The 18,012-nt window shown below is 32.4% G+C and overlaps 1 protein-coding gene across 1 annotated transcript in view; it reads right to left on the bottom strand.

Moving 5' to 3' along the window:
• DACH1 (dachshund family transcription factor 1) overlaps positions 1 to 18,012 on the bottom strand; it is a 382,796-nt gene that overhangs the window by 94,497 nt on the left and 270,287 nt on the right. The window contains exons 6-7 of the mRNA XM_012723346.1: positions 8,266 to 8,401; positions 5,793 to 5,927 (exon numbers count right to left, since the gene is read on the bottom strand). Of these exons, the coding sequence (XP_012578800.1) occupies positions 5,793 to 5,927; positions 8,266 to 8,401 (271 nt within the window). The remainder of the gene's footprint in view (positions 1 to 5,792; positions 5,928 to 8,265; positions 8,402 to 18,012) is intronic.

The following is an 18,012-nucleotide window of genomic DNA, read 5'->3' as shown; positions in this document are numbered from 1 at the left end:
ATCTTAAAAAAAAAAAAAAAAATGACCATGGGAGCCTTCCCTGATGGCGCAATAGGTTAGAATACAGCACTGCAAGTTGGGCACAGCAGCTTCAGTGCAAGCTTGATCCCCACCTGGAGGGAATCTGATCCGCATGGAGCAGCAGACCATTCCTGTACTTGGTCAATCTACCTGTGTTGCTCCCCACTCTTGTCTCTGGTAAATCTGCTCACCACCCCTGTACCATTAGCCTGTACCCCAATCTGTACGCATAAATAAAAATCTTAAAACAAAACAAAAAAAAAAACTGACCATGGACTTTACATGATAAAAACCTTTATCTGGCCACAAATAAAACTAGTATAAATTTATTTATTCTAATGCATCTAAGAGCACCATTTTCTCAAAACTGTTTGGCCAGAAGGGTTTCATGAAAATTGTCTGCAAATATTAATGTCATTCAACTTTTTTAAACATCCCAAAATATTACCAATCCCAAAGTTATATATATCCTGGAGAAGCAACTGAGGTCTTTGGCATTGCTCTATTTCATTTAATAATGCTCATATTAGTTATGTAGTCATAAACCCTTAGGGAACATAAATTTTACCCTACATAAAAGTAGCTTAATTTGTAAGGGGCATGTGTCAATGGTTCAAATGGAAACTTGTCTTTTGAGGGGTTTCATTAGATTTGGAATCCATCCTATTATGGCCCAATGACATATAATATCAACTTGATAGTCACTTGTGTTTTACAGAGCCAAATATATAACTTTCTTCTCAATATATTTATTGACAAATTCAAGGTCAATAAATTGTCTTGAAAAAAAATAAGGCTTTTTAATAGCTGAAAAGTTTATTCAGATAATTACTTTCACAAATAGTGATATAAAAATATTTGGTTGGGACCTCCCTGGTGGCGCAGCGGGTTAAAGCACTGCACTGAGAATCTAAAGCTGCTTCCGCATGAGTTCAATTCCCGCCTGCTCCGGAGGAGACCACATGGCGAGGCAGACCTCTCCTGACCCGCCCGCTGCTCCCCTCAGCAGTGTACTTCGTCGATCTGCCTGTTCTGCTCCCCACTCTGCCTCTGGTGAAGCCTCTCACCGCCCCTGAGCCTCTGGCCTGTACCCCAGTTCTGTATGTACAAATAAATAAATCTTTAAAAAAAAAAATTTTAAAAAAAAAAAAAATATTTGGTTAACTTAGTTACCTTAGAAACTTTTTCCTTGGCACTGCACATTATAACTGTAGTATACGCAATGAGAATGCTATCAAAATACCATAGCTGCAACTTTCCTATTAGGACTAAAGATAAATTACAGTAACTGTGATGTTATGAACTGTAAACAGATAGTATTCTAATTGAGTGGCTCATAGCATGTATATTTTCTCATTTATAAAATCAAACCTATACATACCCATTAGCTAATTTGATAGTATTAATGGTTTCCATAGAAGACTTAAATGGATCAAGTGCTCCAGACCTATATTATCTCACTTAACTCTAACAATAATTTTTTGTACTCAATACTAGTCAACTCTTGCTAGATATGTAAAGATGTCAAAGATCGTGGGAAAATTCAGCTTTTCCCCAGATTAATTTTTGGATAAATACCACAAGGAAGGAAGCATTGATTTACCAGGTAAGGGAAGAAACTTAGTTTCCTGGAACTATTTCTCAGGGCTTTCTGAGAAATTTGAAAGTATGTCTGTCAGGACAGTCAGCAAGTGCATAAGGAAAAAATAAACATGAAAGCCCATATTTTATACCTGTTGCCCATCAATACCTTATGTAATGGGAGTCTCATAGGAAGGAATTTCTGAAATTCTCAGTGAAATATCACTGCAAGTTAAGCTTCTCTAATTATAATTCATAAAATAATAAATCAATGCCTTCAGAAAATTTCTTCCAAGTTATGGCTTAGCATGTACAATCTGAAATCAATTTAAGAACGAGCTGTGGGATTTAGAGAAATTTGTTGTCCAGTGTTGTGAATACATAACAAGGATCAGTATTATGTTCAACACCTGTATTCATTCACAGGCCAGACGCTGAAAAGTAAACTCACATGAGTAGGTATTTAGGCAGAAAATTTTGTAAGACCTTTCAGATATGTCAAGAGAAATCATATCTGAAGAATAAAAGTGAAGTAGTTGCATGTAAGAGAATTTTAACATAAAATTACTCATGGTGGTATATGTTAACATTATCAAAGCACAAAAGTTTTAAAGAAAAATAGGCTTTCTCTCTGCACATTTAGAAGCCACAAGAGATTCTTGCTTGCAAGGTTCAGATTTGTGATAACACTCATAACACATTATTATTAATTGATGACTATTTTTAAGCAATGAAGAACGTGCAATTGTAAATATATTTCAAAAAAGTATTTTCACATACTTGAGAAACGTGATACCATAGTCAATAAAATTAAGATGTTTTGTAGGGAAATGATCCACAATGTTGAATTCTAATAATAAAATATAAATGATAGGAAATCCAAATAGACCAGTTTACTGCATTTAGTGTTTCTGTCCTCAAGTTCAGAGCCTCAAAATGAGAATGTACTTTTATTCCTAGTTAAGCAGTTGGTTAAGCACTGCCCACCTAGCAGAATATGCAAGAGAAGTGGGTTATGGCCTGAAGCAAATCTCTAGTGTTTCCTGCTTGTTCCTAAAGAATCCCTGCTTCTAAATGTCAGACATCAATGAAAGAAGCTTTTCGTATTCCTTATGAAGGCAAATTGAGGAAAACCCCGGGAAAATAAGTATACATATATAAAGTATGCAATAAAATGACAGAGAGAAGGGGGGAGTGGGAGGGGTTCATTTTTTATGGGGTGTCTAGCAAAACCCTGGCACTCAGTTAAACATGTATTAATTGATTGTATCACTTTGGTGTGCTCTAGTCTAATACTGAAATATAGCAGTGTAAATTAGGAATTCAATAGTTAGTCCCAATTATAAGTGCTTACGTTTGCAAAAATTGGAAAAAGCTAATAGGCTTAACTATATCATATATACAATACTGGGTCAATTACATTTTAAATACATCCCATAAAAATGTGTGGGTTAAAGCACAGCACTAAGAAGCTAAAGCCACTTCTGTATGAGTTCAATCCCTGCCCCGGAGGTGATCCACAAGGCCCTGCAGATATCTCCTGATGCACCAACAGCTCCCCTCAGCAGTGGGAGAGCTGTTGAGTCGGCCTGTTCTGCACCCACTCTCTGTCTTTGGTGAATGCTCTCACTGCCCCTTCACATCTAGCCTGTACCCTAGCTCTGTATGCATAAATAAATAAATCTTTTTTAAAAATGTACATATGAAAAACTATATGCAGGTAAGAAAAAAATATGTTATAAAGCATGCAGAAATTAGCAGCAATTTAAGAAAAAAAAAGTATAACTGCAAATTGGAATCAACACACAACTGTGTTGAATAAATAACAGTTGCAGCATAAAGAAGTAACAATGCTGTTGATATTCTCAAATGCAAATCATTACTGCCTATTCCACTAGACTTGAGAAAAAAATCACCAAAGTTTTAAAACAGAAAGCTCAAGAGGACTCACAGTATGTTTAAAAAGTTAGAAGACATGAAATTGTTTTTTAAGCTATGAGCAGTGTCAGTTTTCCTGAGCACAGCTTTGACAAATTCCTATTTTTAGTCATAGCTCATAACTTCAAAAGCATTTCTCCTCACACCTGGGTGATTGCAACAATGTTATATGTCTATTACTTTTTGATATACTAACGCATTTTTTCATATCTATAATTTGAATATATTTTAATAAATACTTAGGCTCCAAACCTTTTTTAAAAATTATTTAAAAAAAATAAAAATAAATCTCAGCTCTTAGTGTTTTTTTTTTTATTTCTAATGCTGAAAATTCACTTTCCTTCTATTAGTGGTGATTTAAGTATATTATCTAATATAATTGCTTCAATAATTTTGGCATATTAAGAACAAAATGCTGAAAAGTTACTAAAGATTGGAATTTTAGAACATAGTAATTCTTGGTATATAAATTAATATTGCTATTTTTAACATGAATGCTTTCTTAAGAATTAACTTCTGAATGATTTAAAGTGGTAGGCAGAAAATTGCATGTAAGAAGTTCAAGACTAAAATGACATAAACATATAATTAATTCCCCAACAAATGCCTGTAGATGAAGTCACTTGGTTTAATACAGATAGATAGGTGTGTAGTAGGAAAGTTACAAGGCTGGAATGAGGCAATGACATTTAGTAATGAGAGAAAATAATTCTTAATTCAGTCGACTATCAATCTAGAAAGTCTATGAATTTTTTACTGTAAATTCATTATGCTGAAAAATAGATTATAAAGTACATACAAATGAAAGAGCAACATATTAAAAAAAATAGTTTCAGCACTAATTAAAGTTTCCACTGCCACAAACCCACATTTGAAATTCTAAAATGAGTCCAATGGTAATTTCACATTCCAAAGCGGAATATTACAAAAAGTTATTTTCCTTAAAAAAAATAAAATAAAATAGATCCCAGGGACCTCCCTGTGGCTCCAAGAGTTAAGTCTCAGCTCCATGAAGCTCTAGCCAGCCTCTGAAGTACAACCTCTATCCCAGCCAGAAAGCTGACCCACATGGCACATCAGTCCTCTCCTGTCTCTCCTGCTGCTCCCCTCAGCAGTGTACTTCATCTATCTGCCTGTTCTGCTCCCCACTCTGTCTCTAGTGATTCCTCTCATATCCCTGCACCTCTGGCCTAGACCCCAGCTCTTGTATGCATAAATAAATAAATCTTAAAAAAAAAAAACTAGATGTTAAAATATTGGGAAACTATTGGGTTATAGTCTGGTCTATTCTGACTCCAAGTCATTTTTAAAATTTTTATAAGTGCCACTGGTGATATGTGATAGAAAGTGTTTATGAATATATTCATGGCCAGAATGTTCTAATTTCACAAAAAAAGGTTCCTTCCATAGGTTATCTAAGTTCATCCTCTGCCTTATTAGCCCATGAGGTATACAATTTTCAGAGTTATTTTTACTTGCCTTTACTATCTCTCAGAATCTTCTACTATTTTAAATAGATTAGTACGCATTTACAGACTATAAAAATAAATATAACACACAGATGAATCGACTCCAAGGTGGTTTAGTCTAATATTGGAAATGAACCAATAAGGAATTAACTTCCAACTATCAAGACAAATGTAAGATCTTCGGAGAAGGCACAGAAGCAAAACAGATGTTTAACCTCACAAAAGCACTTCATGAATTTTTGTTTTCCCAGTGAAAATGGATTAGGCTGATCCATATGAAATAAAAATGAAAATTTTAAAATGATCAATCTGAGTTTTGTTACTTGTTACATATATTATTTAAACAACTACTAGTACATTGTTTGATAAAGTTCACTTTCATTTCCTGATTGCTGCAATTAACACAAATCTTTTAATCCAAATGATAACTATGATAATTCTTTGTATATTGTTGTTACTTTATCAAGTAAAGTAAAATGAATGTTGACCTAGCAGCACTGAGAAAGACTAACACTAGGCTTTCAGATATAACATTTAAAGTAAACGATTTTCCTTTTCTTAACATAGGGGAAAGTAAATCATCACATACCTGTTGTATGAGAAAAAAACAGCAGGTGTTCATTCATACTTCTTTCTTGTTGAAAAAGCTTAATTTTACTTAATACTATAGATTTTTAAACCTTCATATACAGTTCTATGTGATAAAGAGATTTCTTTATCCTGTGATTCAAATTTGGTTCATATGTTGAACAGGAAAAGCAAGGTCACATAATCATGCATTACCTTTTTCAATATGCATCCTTTTTGACTCATGTCCCATGTCATGACCAGCCAAATCTCCTTCTTTGGGTCCAGGGAGTACGTTTGGTGACAAGCCCATCAGCATCTGGTTCATGGACAACCCATTCTGATGGACAGCTGTTAAGCCCAAAACAAAATAGCAAAGACAAAACACCAAACACACAGTGTTCAAGTAAATTAGTTAAACTGTGTTGGACTCAAAAGTAAATAAAATATAAAGCTCTAACTGTAAAGTTATAATCTATCACCTATTCTCACATGAGAATACTAACCATGGTAAGTATTATGTACATATATAAAATATCGGAAATAAATCCATTTCATTTGATCATTAACTCACACGAAATATGACTTTTTTTAATGTTTGGAATACTTTCGAATGGTAACATTAATGTAATCATTACCAATAAAGCATTACTTTCTAGGGCATCATATTTTCTCCCCAGTAAGTTTTCTGAATTCTTCAAGAACTATAAACTTCACATTAAAAAATTCTACTAACACAATAATATTAAAATGTTATAAATCTAAGAGGCCTTCCTAGTGGCCCAGGGGTTAAAGTGTCAGTGCTCGCAAGCCTATTCAGCCACTGAGGCCCGAGTTCAATCTTGGCCATGGAGCTGATCCAAACGGCACAGCATAACTCACCTGTCTTACCCACTGCCCACCTTGGCAGTGAATTTCAGTAGATCTGCCTGTTTGGCTCACCATTCTGTCTCTGGTGAAGCCTCAAAACCTCCCATCCATTCCACCCCATCTTCTATGTATAAATAAGTAAAATGATTTTTCAACAATCTAAGGCACTGAAATACTCATATTTCAACATTAATATTCTATAGTAGAAAATAAAACACTTTGGTAGAAATCGAAGTACTTCTAAAGATTGAATATGATTTCAAACTTGGGGTAGAAATGCCCAGATAATGTCTGCTGATTGGATGAATGTCTAAAAACAGTAATTTCCTTTAACTCTTAATCTGTCATTGAAATGATAAAGTAAATGATCAAAGATGCTTATGATTTTCAAAAGTCAATCAATATATTAAGAATTTTTTCATGAAAATGCTGGTTTTGCACAAACATTTGGAAGAGGAGTATTGCATAAAAAATTATACTTTCTGAAAAGCAGATATTTTTAACAGATCATAAGAAAATACTAGAAGTTGGAAGTCACCATAGTAGTTATATTATCAAGGAAGAATTTTCCAAGAATAATTCTAAAACTAGTGGAGTGAAAGTTTGATGAAGAATAAAATATTTACAGTCTTAAGGTAATTTACACAAAGGAAATAAATATAGACAAGAAATCTGGGAGTGACCATCATGATCATGTTTGTTAATAAAGGGTAACAAACATTTATTCCAAAATAAATACAAAGTAGTATGCTATGGAGAGGCCAACTCAGTATTAATATTTATAGTTATTTTGAACTATGTGCTTTTCAATAATTCACTATTTTAAAAAATTAATGCACACAATTAATCTAATATTTAAGTTATCCATTTCAATATTCTCTATTTAAAATCTCTCCTTTGTGTTAACATTTCTTATAAAATGTTATTTTCTAGAAGTATTTTTCCTATTGTGAAAATATTCTCAAAATCAAATAACTTCAACAATGTTGGTGTAATTAAGAAGTTATTATGAACATGGCTTTTGTAATATAATTAAATACTGGAAAGGATAGAATAAATACTGATTTTATTAACCAAGATAGCTAATGTTAGTATTAGAAAACAAAAATTATACAGACTCAAAACCAGTTAAACGACTGAAATTTTAACCTTACTCTTAATTTCTTGCCCAAGAAGCCCAAAAGTAATTATCTGAAAGTAGGGTCACAAAATAAAGGATAGCCCTACTTTTTAGAATTTCATAACCATATTACCTGAAAATACTGTACATATCAATTATATTCATTCAAATACTAAATTTAACCAATTTCAAATTCTTCAATCTATTGATCATTTAAGCAACATGTTTCAAAGCATTGCTTTGGATTCAATTTGTTTTATTCCTGTCTGTAAGCATCTTTATCAATACAGGGATTTTTTTTTAATTAATAAATGAAAATAGCATAAGTGGGATTGAAGACATGGACTTGAATAGTCCATAACCATTCATCCAACCTTAGACAGTAGCTCATTGAGAGTTGAAGGTGTTTGCTTCAAAAACTAATCTAGAAGATTACTACTTACTTTCTCTAACTGTTTCATACTTCAAATCTTTATGTGTGGCATCAAAGAGAAGGAGTTTATATCAGAACCTGTTAATGTAGTACCATACCTCATGCTACTGCAAACTGGGAAACATAATTTTGAGAGATGGCTATTGCTACAGAGCGGCAGAACATGATACATCTGAGATCTATTTGGAATGAGGGCGTTTTGATTAGAAAAGCCAGCTGCACCTAATAAAGTTTAAAACGGTGACAAGTCAAAGCATGAGACCTACGGATTCTGTCAGAAGAGCTCTCAGTCCGTGCTGGGGAGCTGGACACGCTGCTACTGCGGTGTGATGAGGGGTGACTGCCAGGCCTTCGTCCCTCTTCCAGAGAGGGGGCAGGTGAAGGGCTGTCTGGAACACGCTCCTACAGCACCAAGGGAAGGAAGGGGTAGAGGAAAAAAGAGAAAAATATTTAGACGTTGACTTAATTAATGTTGGTTTATTTTTTCCCCTTCATTCTATAGAAGAGTGAAGACAATAAGCTCATTTTCATCTATACTTAACTGTATTCAATGAATTGTTACTTTGAGTAAAGCCACAGCAGGAAAAGATTTGATTAGGAACTGATACTGTGTGCAGACATCACTGTAAATATGGCAAATGCCAACCTCCTCTTTGCATAAAAACTGAGACCAAAGAAGAAAACCAGCTCAGAACCCAGTGGACAACGAAGAATGAACAGAAGAGTGTAGGTTTAAGCACTAGACAATTATCAATTTCAATAAATTTTTACATATATGCAGTTGTTTCTGAAAGTATCTAAGGATCATTTAGCACACAAATTATCAATGTGGCAGACCATAATAATAGCACCAGAGGAGCTGTTAACAGCTATTTCATCATGGCACCACTCTGGACATACTTGGATAGTCACATTTTAAGTCTTGGAAATTGATTATTTTTTAGCATTGGATTATTTTTCTTTTACTCCGATAACTTACAGACTGCCTACTTACTTCTAGCTTCAACTCACCCACATAAATACACTGGGGGAAATTCATGAAATCTGTATTAGCTTCATCCCAGAGTAACTTGGTAACGTGTTTCCTGGTAATATTGTACAATCAAATCCTACTCCATATGTTCCTGTTAAAACCTGCAACTTTCCCATTAGAATTAAGTGCTTATATATTGTGAAAACATTTGCAAAGAGCAACTATACATAGTTTCAGATTAAGAAAAAAATGCACCCCTGATTATTATTATTTTGTGTGTGTGTGTGTGTGTGAGCAACAAGATATCAACACAGAATGAATCATGAAGAACTCTCTTGGAAATAATATATATTTGCAAGTGTGGAAGTATACAAATACTTGTTACATAATAAACAATAAGTAAATTATTCTCATTAGAATTCAAAGGTGCAAATATTTAAAAAGCTGACCTAAAATATTAAAAGAAGCAATAAATAAATAAATACATAACGTTTTAAAATATATTGACATGTAGGAGGCTAATGTTTTCAAAATGCTAAAACCTAACATGGAATGGAAAACAAAGATAAAGCTGACTAATATGGAAAACCTTCAAATATGTTTATCCACCCATGTCTTTGCTATCAGGTTCCATTTGGTGAAGTCATGACTTGTGATTCTGCTTTACAGTAGAATCACCTGGGAGTTTTTCACATGTGTTTCTGCTTGTGTTCTACCACCCAAGATCCTTACATACTGAGTTATGAGTTGAATGAAAGCCCTGGAAAAGTCCTAAACCCTGTAACTTATAACTGAAACTTCATTTGGAAATAATGTCCTTGTAGATGTAATTAGTTACAGTTAGATCTTACTGGAGGATAGTGGACTCTTAATTCAACTGATAGGTGTTAACACTGTTGAGACAGAGGAAAGAATAACAAATGAAGATTGAGGAAGATTTTGGATTATGCAGCTGCAGCCATGAAATGCCAGGGACCATCACACAATTATGGAGAGATAAAGGAGGATTCACCTAGAATCTCAGAGAGTTCACAGACCTGCTCACATCTGATTTCAGATTTCTGGACTCCGAAGACGTGAGTGAATATATTTCTATTATTTTAAGTCACATGGTTTATAGTACTTTGTCCTATCAAATTAATATACTGAGTCTGAAGAAGGACCCAGGCATCAGTATTCTATAAAGGTTCTCCAGTGGGGTTTAATATGCATTTATTGTCTTATACTTTTCAAATTTTTCAATCCCGCACATTGTCAATAAACTTATTAATGATAAGCTGAGGCTTCATTTATGAGGAGACTGACAAAAAAATAATAAAAGAAAAATGATCAGGTCTCTTCTAAAGCTCATATATATATATATATATATATATATATATATAAAAGTTTACAATGTTTATTCCTAAAAAAAAAAAAGTTTTTCACAAGAAACTTCATTATAAAAACATTTTTAAGGTAAAACAATAGTGTAATGAAAGGAAATAAAACAAAATTAACTAAATTAACTAAATTCTACTCCTAAAAAGTTGAAATGTATATTAGAATCTGGTTGTAAAAGCAACTAGTAGAATTATAGGAGCTTTTTAACTGTTCTAAAATGTGTGGGTTGGTCTTTATAAAGGGAAACCAAAACATTCCAAAGAAAAGTTGTATCATGAATATTATACAAAAACATTTGTCCTTTGCCTTGACCAGCAGTTAAGAATCAAGTGCTATTTTTTCCTGCAAAAAGCAAAATGGACTGCTAAGTAGGTAAATATAAGCATTACACAATAACTTTCCAAGCAAGGTATGTGGAGTTGAATTTCAAACAGCAAATGAGTAAGAGGAAACAGTGCAGAAGGAAGAGGAAAATACATACATCCACTCAGCAAATGAGTAAGAGGGAACAGTGCAGAAGGAAAAGGAAGCTGTTGAAACTTAAAATTAGCTTGTTCTGTAAACTTTATGATAAATAATACTTATAGTAATGGGTACTAAAGATGTTATCAAATTATGCAATTTGTAGATTAAAATATTTTAAAATATACATGCCAAACAACATGGGAAATGAACACATTGGCAGTTCTTTTTTTTTTTTTCCCCAAGGTAAATAAATAAATCATTCAAGCTATGGTTCTAAATGACCATAGTTATTTAGTCCACATGGCAAACAAATGATCTAAATTTCCAAAAAACAAATACATACATGATTCTAAATAGCGAAAACACATCTGGATGCTAAAAGTTATTTTTATCCTCTAGTTATAATTTGAAAACAACTTAAGAGTTACTCCTACTTTAAACTATGAAGTGACTTCAAGTAATCATTTATTATGTGCTCAGTTTAATGATTTTTTTTAAGATCGACACCAATTCTCTAAGCCCAAAATATATTTCCCATGACCAAAATATATTTCTCCAATCCACCAAAACAACTGTCTCTGACATATATGTCGTTTTGCTGGATCTAAAACTTCATAAACTTGGGCTCATACAAAACATATTTTGTGCCTGACTTCTTTTATACACAAAAGGTTTGTGTGTATCATCTATCTATATCATTGCATTAATTATGAGCTTGTTCTTTTTTTATTGTTGAGTATATTCCATTGTAGAAATATACTACAATCTGTTAGTTGAGAAAAGAAGCAAATGGCAACAACCAAAATTCATATAACTTTCTGCAGTTACAAATAAAAGGCTAATCTTGACTTGTGCATAGAATTCAAATAATAGATTCTCTATCTTATTTGAAGTAAGCATGCATTTATTATTGATTATAGATTCATAAAATTCATAGTAAAACTCCACAGAACTTCTTTAAGTATAACTTAGTTTACAGCAAATTATGTGATAGCTAACTGCATCGTAACCGTTAAAGAGCTGAAATTTGATGTCTTGAAGTTCTGAAAAGAGGCATACAAGTTTGTCTAAGTTCTAAAGTTTACTACTATTATATCCGATTACTAACACTTGGATTACACAGAAATGCACAGTAGTCAGGTGATACAGAACACTGTTATATATTAATAAAAATGCATTTTTTGAAATTAGCCATTTATTTTCTTAAAGTCACTTAATAAAATGTTTATTCATTGACACATTTTAATAAGCTTTCTAATAATTATATAAGTGATCGTATTTGTAATGGTACATATTTAAGAGAGATAAATGTAAAATCTTAAAATAGATCTATCCCTCTAAAATAATTTTCCTGTCATAGTAGATTTCTTAGTGGTGAAATCATGAGAAAGCATGAGAAACTGACAGTTTTCAGAATTATGTAAGTAATAAAATTTAATTTTTTAATGAATAAAACACTATACTATTAAAAATACTACCTGATTATAGTTTGTTATTCAAAATAGTTAATCACAACAAATTTGCTTGATAATTCTTTTAATTCATGCATATTCACTATTTATACATTAAAAATATCCTAAAGAATATATTAAAACTAAGTGAAATCTAATTTAAATTAAAGCATTATTGTAAAATATATTTATGGCTTAGAAAAACAGGCAAAGGCTAAATCATAGTATTTAGTATTTAACTTAGCTTTAGTTAATTTCTACTTTATAATTTTCTGACTTAGAACAAAGGATGCAAGTACAATACTTAATACTTTTATTTTAAAGAAAATATTTTAATTTATGCAAATTTTGTTATTTAAAAGCTTAAGTATTCAATTGAAACTTTCTATAAATTGAGACACAACATATTCAGTCATTTCACTTACTGTATAATTTCAATCTTTGGAACATGATGCATTGTTCTTTGAAGAATTTCATTAAAGTAAAATCCATTGAGCAAGTGAGATTTGAATACATTGTTGCAAAAATAAATTAATTTATTTCAACAGCTTAATTCTTTTATCATATTTATATGCTTGCCTTTCCAGAGTATGTTATAAGATGGAGAATAATGGAGACAGTAAAGAATTGCTTAGGAGAGAATCTCATAATTATGACTGAAACAAAATAGATAATGAGTTTTATTCAGACATAATAAGAAAAAAGCAGTTCTATGTCTATGGGGAAACTATGTAAACTGGATTTATCATTTCATTTATGTAATACCCTTTAACCTCAAGATGGGCCTGAAGTAGGACAAAGAGGAAGAATATTTAATTTAATACTTCAGCACACTGCTTTATAGTACTACATCATTACTCTACCAATCAATAAACTACAATCTTTTTCAATGTTCCATCTTTATAAAACTAGCCACAATAATAAATGAAAATTTAAAAGGAATACTCTCTCCATGAGAAAAAATAGAGGTCATACTAATAAACTAATGGAAACAGAATAACAATACAAAGAGTGCCACATTTATTGCTTCTTGTAAAACAAGAAGGATTAGTCTTCACGATATTTCAGAATCATATTGATGTATTCTAAAAATTAAAAGATAAATGTATAAAGCCATCATTGCATACAGGTAACTAAACATTTTGCAAATTGCATTATCTCAGCTGCCTCATCTCTACATAAAATGCATACTTTCATATTCTTAATATAAATTTAAATAACCAAAGCACCACAGGTAAAGGATCTTGCCATTTAGTCCTGACTTATGTTGCCCTCTTCTTAATAATTTTCATTTTCATCTCTCTAAAAGATATTGTAAATATTAAATGCTAACAATATAATTTTTAATATACACAACTGGTGAAGCTGACTAATTTTAAGACAAATCACTATTCTACTTATTTATTCAAATAATATTTATCTAGTATTTCATATCTGCCAGGCAATTTTGTAAACTATGGTTATGCATATAAGTAAAACTGACAAAAAATATTTTCCCCTATGGATCACATACATACATAAGCAAGTAAATGGTAGCAGTGAAGTTCAAAATACTACAGACTAATTAAGTATGAAGTCAAATTTCTTGTTCTGGAAAAATTCGCAAAGAAGTTAAATATTTCTAAATAGAAATTGAGTTTCTAGATTCAGAAAAATGCAACCAAAGTACTCCTGGAACATAACATAATAAGTTATGCCATTATACTCAGAAATGGGGGAGGATTAAACAGCCTATCAAAACTACATAGCTGAAAATTTTTGACTTTATGCTTTACAAAGCACTTTGATTAACAATACTTAATAAATACACATTATTTATCCCTAAAGGTAGAACTGGTAGAATCCAAAAGTGTGATAAAAACAATTTTATTCTTTTAACATATACAGTATTTGTAGGGGCTATATTTTCCATACACCTCTATGAAGATTCAGGCAACCACCTAAATTTTCAAAATAATATATGGTAATAGAAAGGCTGAAGTTATTTTAATTACAAAATATAACATTGACTTAAAGGTAATGATGCAGTCCTTGATAATAATACATGTTAGTTAAATAATAATTAAAAAAGAGGAGATCTTCCCTTTTTTACAGTCAAGGAAGTGTGAGTAAGTACAGGGAGAACAGAGAGAAAAGAAAGTTCTGGGTTGGTCAGTACTGCTACTAACAGAATCCTCCTGTATTGCATGTGCTGAAAGCAGATGTTTATCTGGTAAAGATCATGGAAAGTTCTCAGGATAAAAAACAATATAAATGTTTAGATGCAATTTTTTGAAGTCTAATTTATCCTTATGTTGTTCTGTCTCCTGAATTTCATGCGTATAAGAATGCTTAATTCAAATTGATTTGATTTGAATTTTTTAAAACTTTACTTGTTTATTTTTGCATATAAGTGGGATGTAAGCCAGTGGTGGGAGGGGTAAGAATATTCACCACAGACAGAGTGGGGTGCAGCACAGACAGATTTACTGAAATACACTGGTGAGGGGAGCAGCTGATGAGATAGGTCAGTTGATAATAGGTCTGCTGCACCATGTGAGTGAGCTTCCTAGTCAGATTTCGAACTCAGGTCCTAGTGGTGATAGTTCTGAGACATAACCCCTAGGCTGGTTTTAGGTTAAGGCTTCTCATCAATAGTGTTGCATGCTACTATTAAAAGCACATAGCATCTGTTGGTTGCCTTTTATACAGAGTTCCCATTCACAGTCAAAGGCTAGATTCATGACTTCATCTGAACTTATAATTTGGTGCTATTTTAAAATACATAATTTCTTATACGTCTAATCACCAGACTATTTATATGACATAAAGCCTTCCTCATTAATTATTTGGTTGATCTGAAGGACAGTTTGTATGAGGAAATGCTTGGTTCCACACCTTTATCTGCCCTTTAAATGAATCAATTCCCTAGAACTCCCCAAATTTAAACAGTGATATTACATTTTAGTATAAATACATACTCATGAATTTTTAAATACATGTGATGTGTTTCACTACATTGATATACAGTACCCTTAATAAGGCTTTAATAATTATTTTCTTGTTAATGTCCTCCTTTCAAACGTGTAATTCCAATAACCAGAAAAACATTGAGAACATACTTAACAGTGGCTCCAAATCTAAGTAAATTATATGAAATACGTTTTTTGTGTAAAATAAAAATGCCTAAAACTGATGCAATTCATCTAGAGTTATTTATGGTTGCCCCAAAATAAACTATTTTGTGCCTAAAAATAAACATGAGGCACATGCAATTATATTGCTCTAAGATTTTAATCTTTTCTATGAGAATCAGGTCATTCTGATTCTAGCTCATGTAATCTTTAAGCATTTTAAACTTCATGTTGGTAAAGTTGCACATGTTAACATAGTTTTTAAGGGCCTGATTTGAAGATGTGTTGTAGAACTGAAATTAATAGACTAATTCTAATATTTTCATTTTAAAGCTTAAATAAGAATGTCACAAGTATCTGTTTCCCACCCATGCTCTCCCTCTCTCCCCTTTCCTCTCCCTCTTTCCTCCATCTCCCCACAAGGTCAGCAGAGAAAACATAAAATTTAATGCATTGTCCCAATACTCAGTAAATCTTAAAATGTGAGACTAGAGTTTAGGTATTTATTCAAATATTAGAATAATTTTAACATTGCCTAGTGGTTCAAGTACAATTCATCATTATCTTTAAAGAAAAATCAAATTTGAAAAAAATGCATTTATACCACGAGAGTATGAAATGATCCATAGACAAGACACACTTTTCCAGCTGAAAGAAATTTATAAAGAAAGAAAAAAGGGAGAGATCTCACTGTGGAACTGTGATTATATTTCAAAAACTTGATGTGGATTCCCTATACAATGCTAAAATTCCAGACGCTTATAAACACTTTGGGATGAAAAAATAACTGTCAGTAAATAAAAACTTTTAATGTATTTATAAATACTAATTTAGCCACTATGAGAAGATGATGAGGCTGTAAAGTTATTTCCCTCATTAGAGAGAAAATAACATTTAGACAGAGATATTCAGTAGCTTGTCCAAGGTTCTAGGACCAGGAGACAGTGCAATAGGAATTCAAACCAAACAAGTCTTCCTCTAGTAGTTATGTTTTAAGACACTAAGATATGCTGATTTTCTCGTTCTCAATTTTATTTTTATTTGAGCCACAGACTTTTTTCTGAATTTTTTTATTATATCATTGTGAATTTATTAGATAAAAGTGAGAAAATATTGATTCATTTAGGGTGTTTGGGGTTACTTGATGAATGATACCTAAAAAGAATCACTTAGCTTAACATTTTAGCTTATTAGGAATTCTTTGATGACAAGAATTGATCTTCTGATTTATACTGTCTATTGTCCTCAATGATTTAAGGTAATACAAGCAATATACCCATTTAAATTTTTGAAATGATACAAATATATCATATATATTTGTACATATATAATTAATATAGATAGCTTGGAGGGTTAACACTGAAAATTTTCTAAAAAACTTAAATCAACAAACTAGAAAATAAAAATTTTAATAGGAATAAAAGCAAACATTTTGTAAACCAAAAGATGAAAAAGAATTGCTCAGTAGAACTTCATGTTAAAATGCATGAATTATTCTGAGTCACAAATTCAACCAGTAAATATATATATATATGCATACATACATGCATACATATATATGCATACATACATGCATACATATATATACATATATGTATATGTATATATATTATAACTACATTTATAAACTACTGTCAAAATAGAGCATTATGGAGGAGGGAGGAGGGGAAGGAAGGAGGTGAGATTTAAAACACAAAGAAAGCCAAATAATAAACTTCATGAAGAATACCTAGAAATCTTGGGATTCCCTGATGACACATGGGGTTAAGTCTCAGCACTATGAAGCCATCACCACCACTATCGCAGGAGTTCGATCCTCATCAGCGAGCTGACCCACATGGCCTGGCAGACATCTCCTGTCTCGCCTGCTGCTCCCCTCACCAGTGTATTTCAGTCAATCTGCCTGTTCTGCTCCCCACTCTGTCTCTGCTGAATCCTCTTACCCCCTCCATCCATTCACCCACACACCTCTGGCCTATATCCCAGCACTTGTATGCATAAATAAAACAAATCTTTAAAAGAATGCCTAGAAATCTGACTTTAGAATTAAAGTTAAAGTAGGGGTGGCAACAATGGAATATGGTGGAGAACAGAATTTGTGGTACTCTGGTAGTGGGTGTTGTGTGGTAACAAACAACTAAAGAGAGTGACCCTGTATCTCTGACTCACATACAGTGTTGTAAACCAATGTTATATTAATTTAAAAACAGAGGAAAAGAGAGACTAGCAGCCAATAAGAATGATGATAGAAAAGCAATAAATAGAGCTGTTGACTAAAAAAAAAATAGATCAGAAGAAATTAGAAATTTTGTTTTGGAGTAAGGAGGTACTATAGGTGTCTCTTTCAGAATTATTATACAAGGCTAGATATTTTAGTGGTTAGAAAACAGAAGAAATAGTAGAAATATTTCTCTCAGGAAATATAAAATCAAGGTAGGCACTGTTGAGATGAAATTTTAATTTTGTTAAAAAACACCTCCTCGGCCCTTCCTGGTGGCGCAGCGGGTTAAGCACAGCATTAAGAAGCTAAAGCCAGTTCCGCATGAGTTCGATTCCCGCCTGCCCCAGAGGTGACCACATGGCGTGGCAGACCTCTCCTGACCCGCCCCCTGCTCCCCTCAGCAGTGTACT

This window comes from Condylura cristata, unplaced genomic scaffold (assembly GCF_000260355.1).
Source record: "Condylura cristata isolate star-nosed mole 26May11 unplaced genomic scaffold, ConCri1.0 scaffold00010, whole genome shotgun sequence".
Lineage (NCBI taxonomy): Eukaryota > Metazoa > Chordata > Mammalia > Eulipotyphla > Talpidae > Condylura > Condylura cristata.
This window is presented reverse-complemented; position numbering and strand designations above follow the sequence as displayed.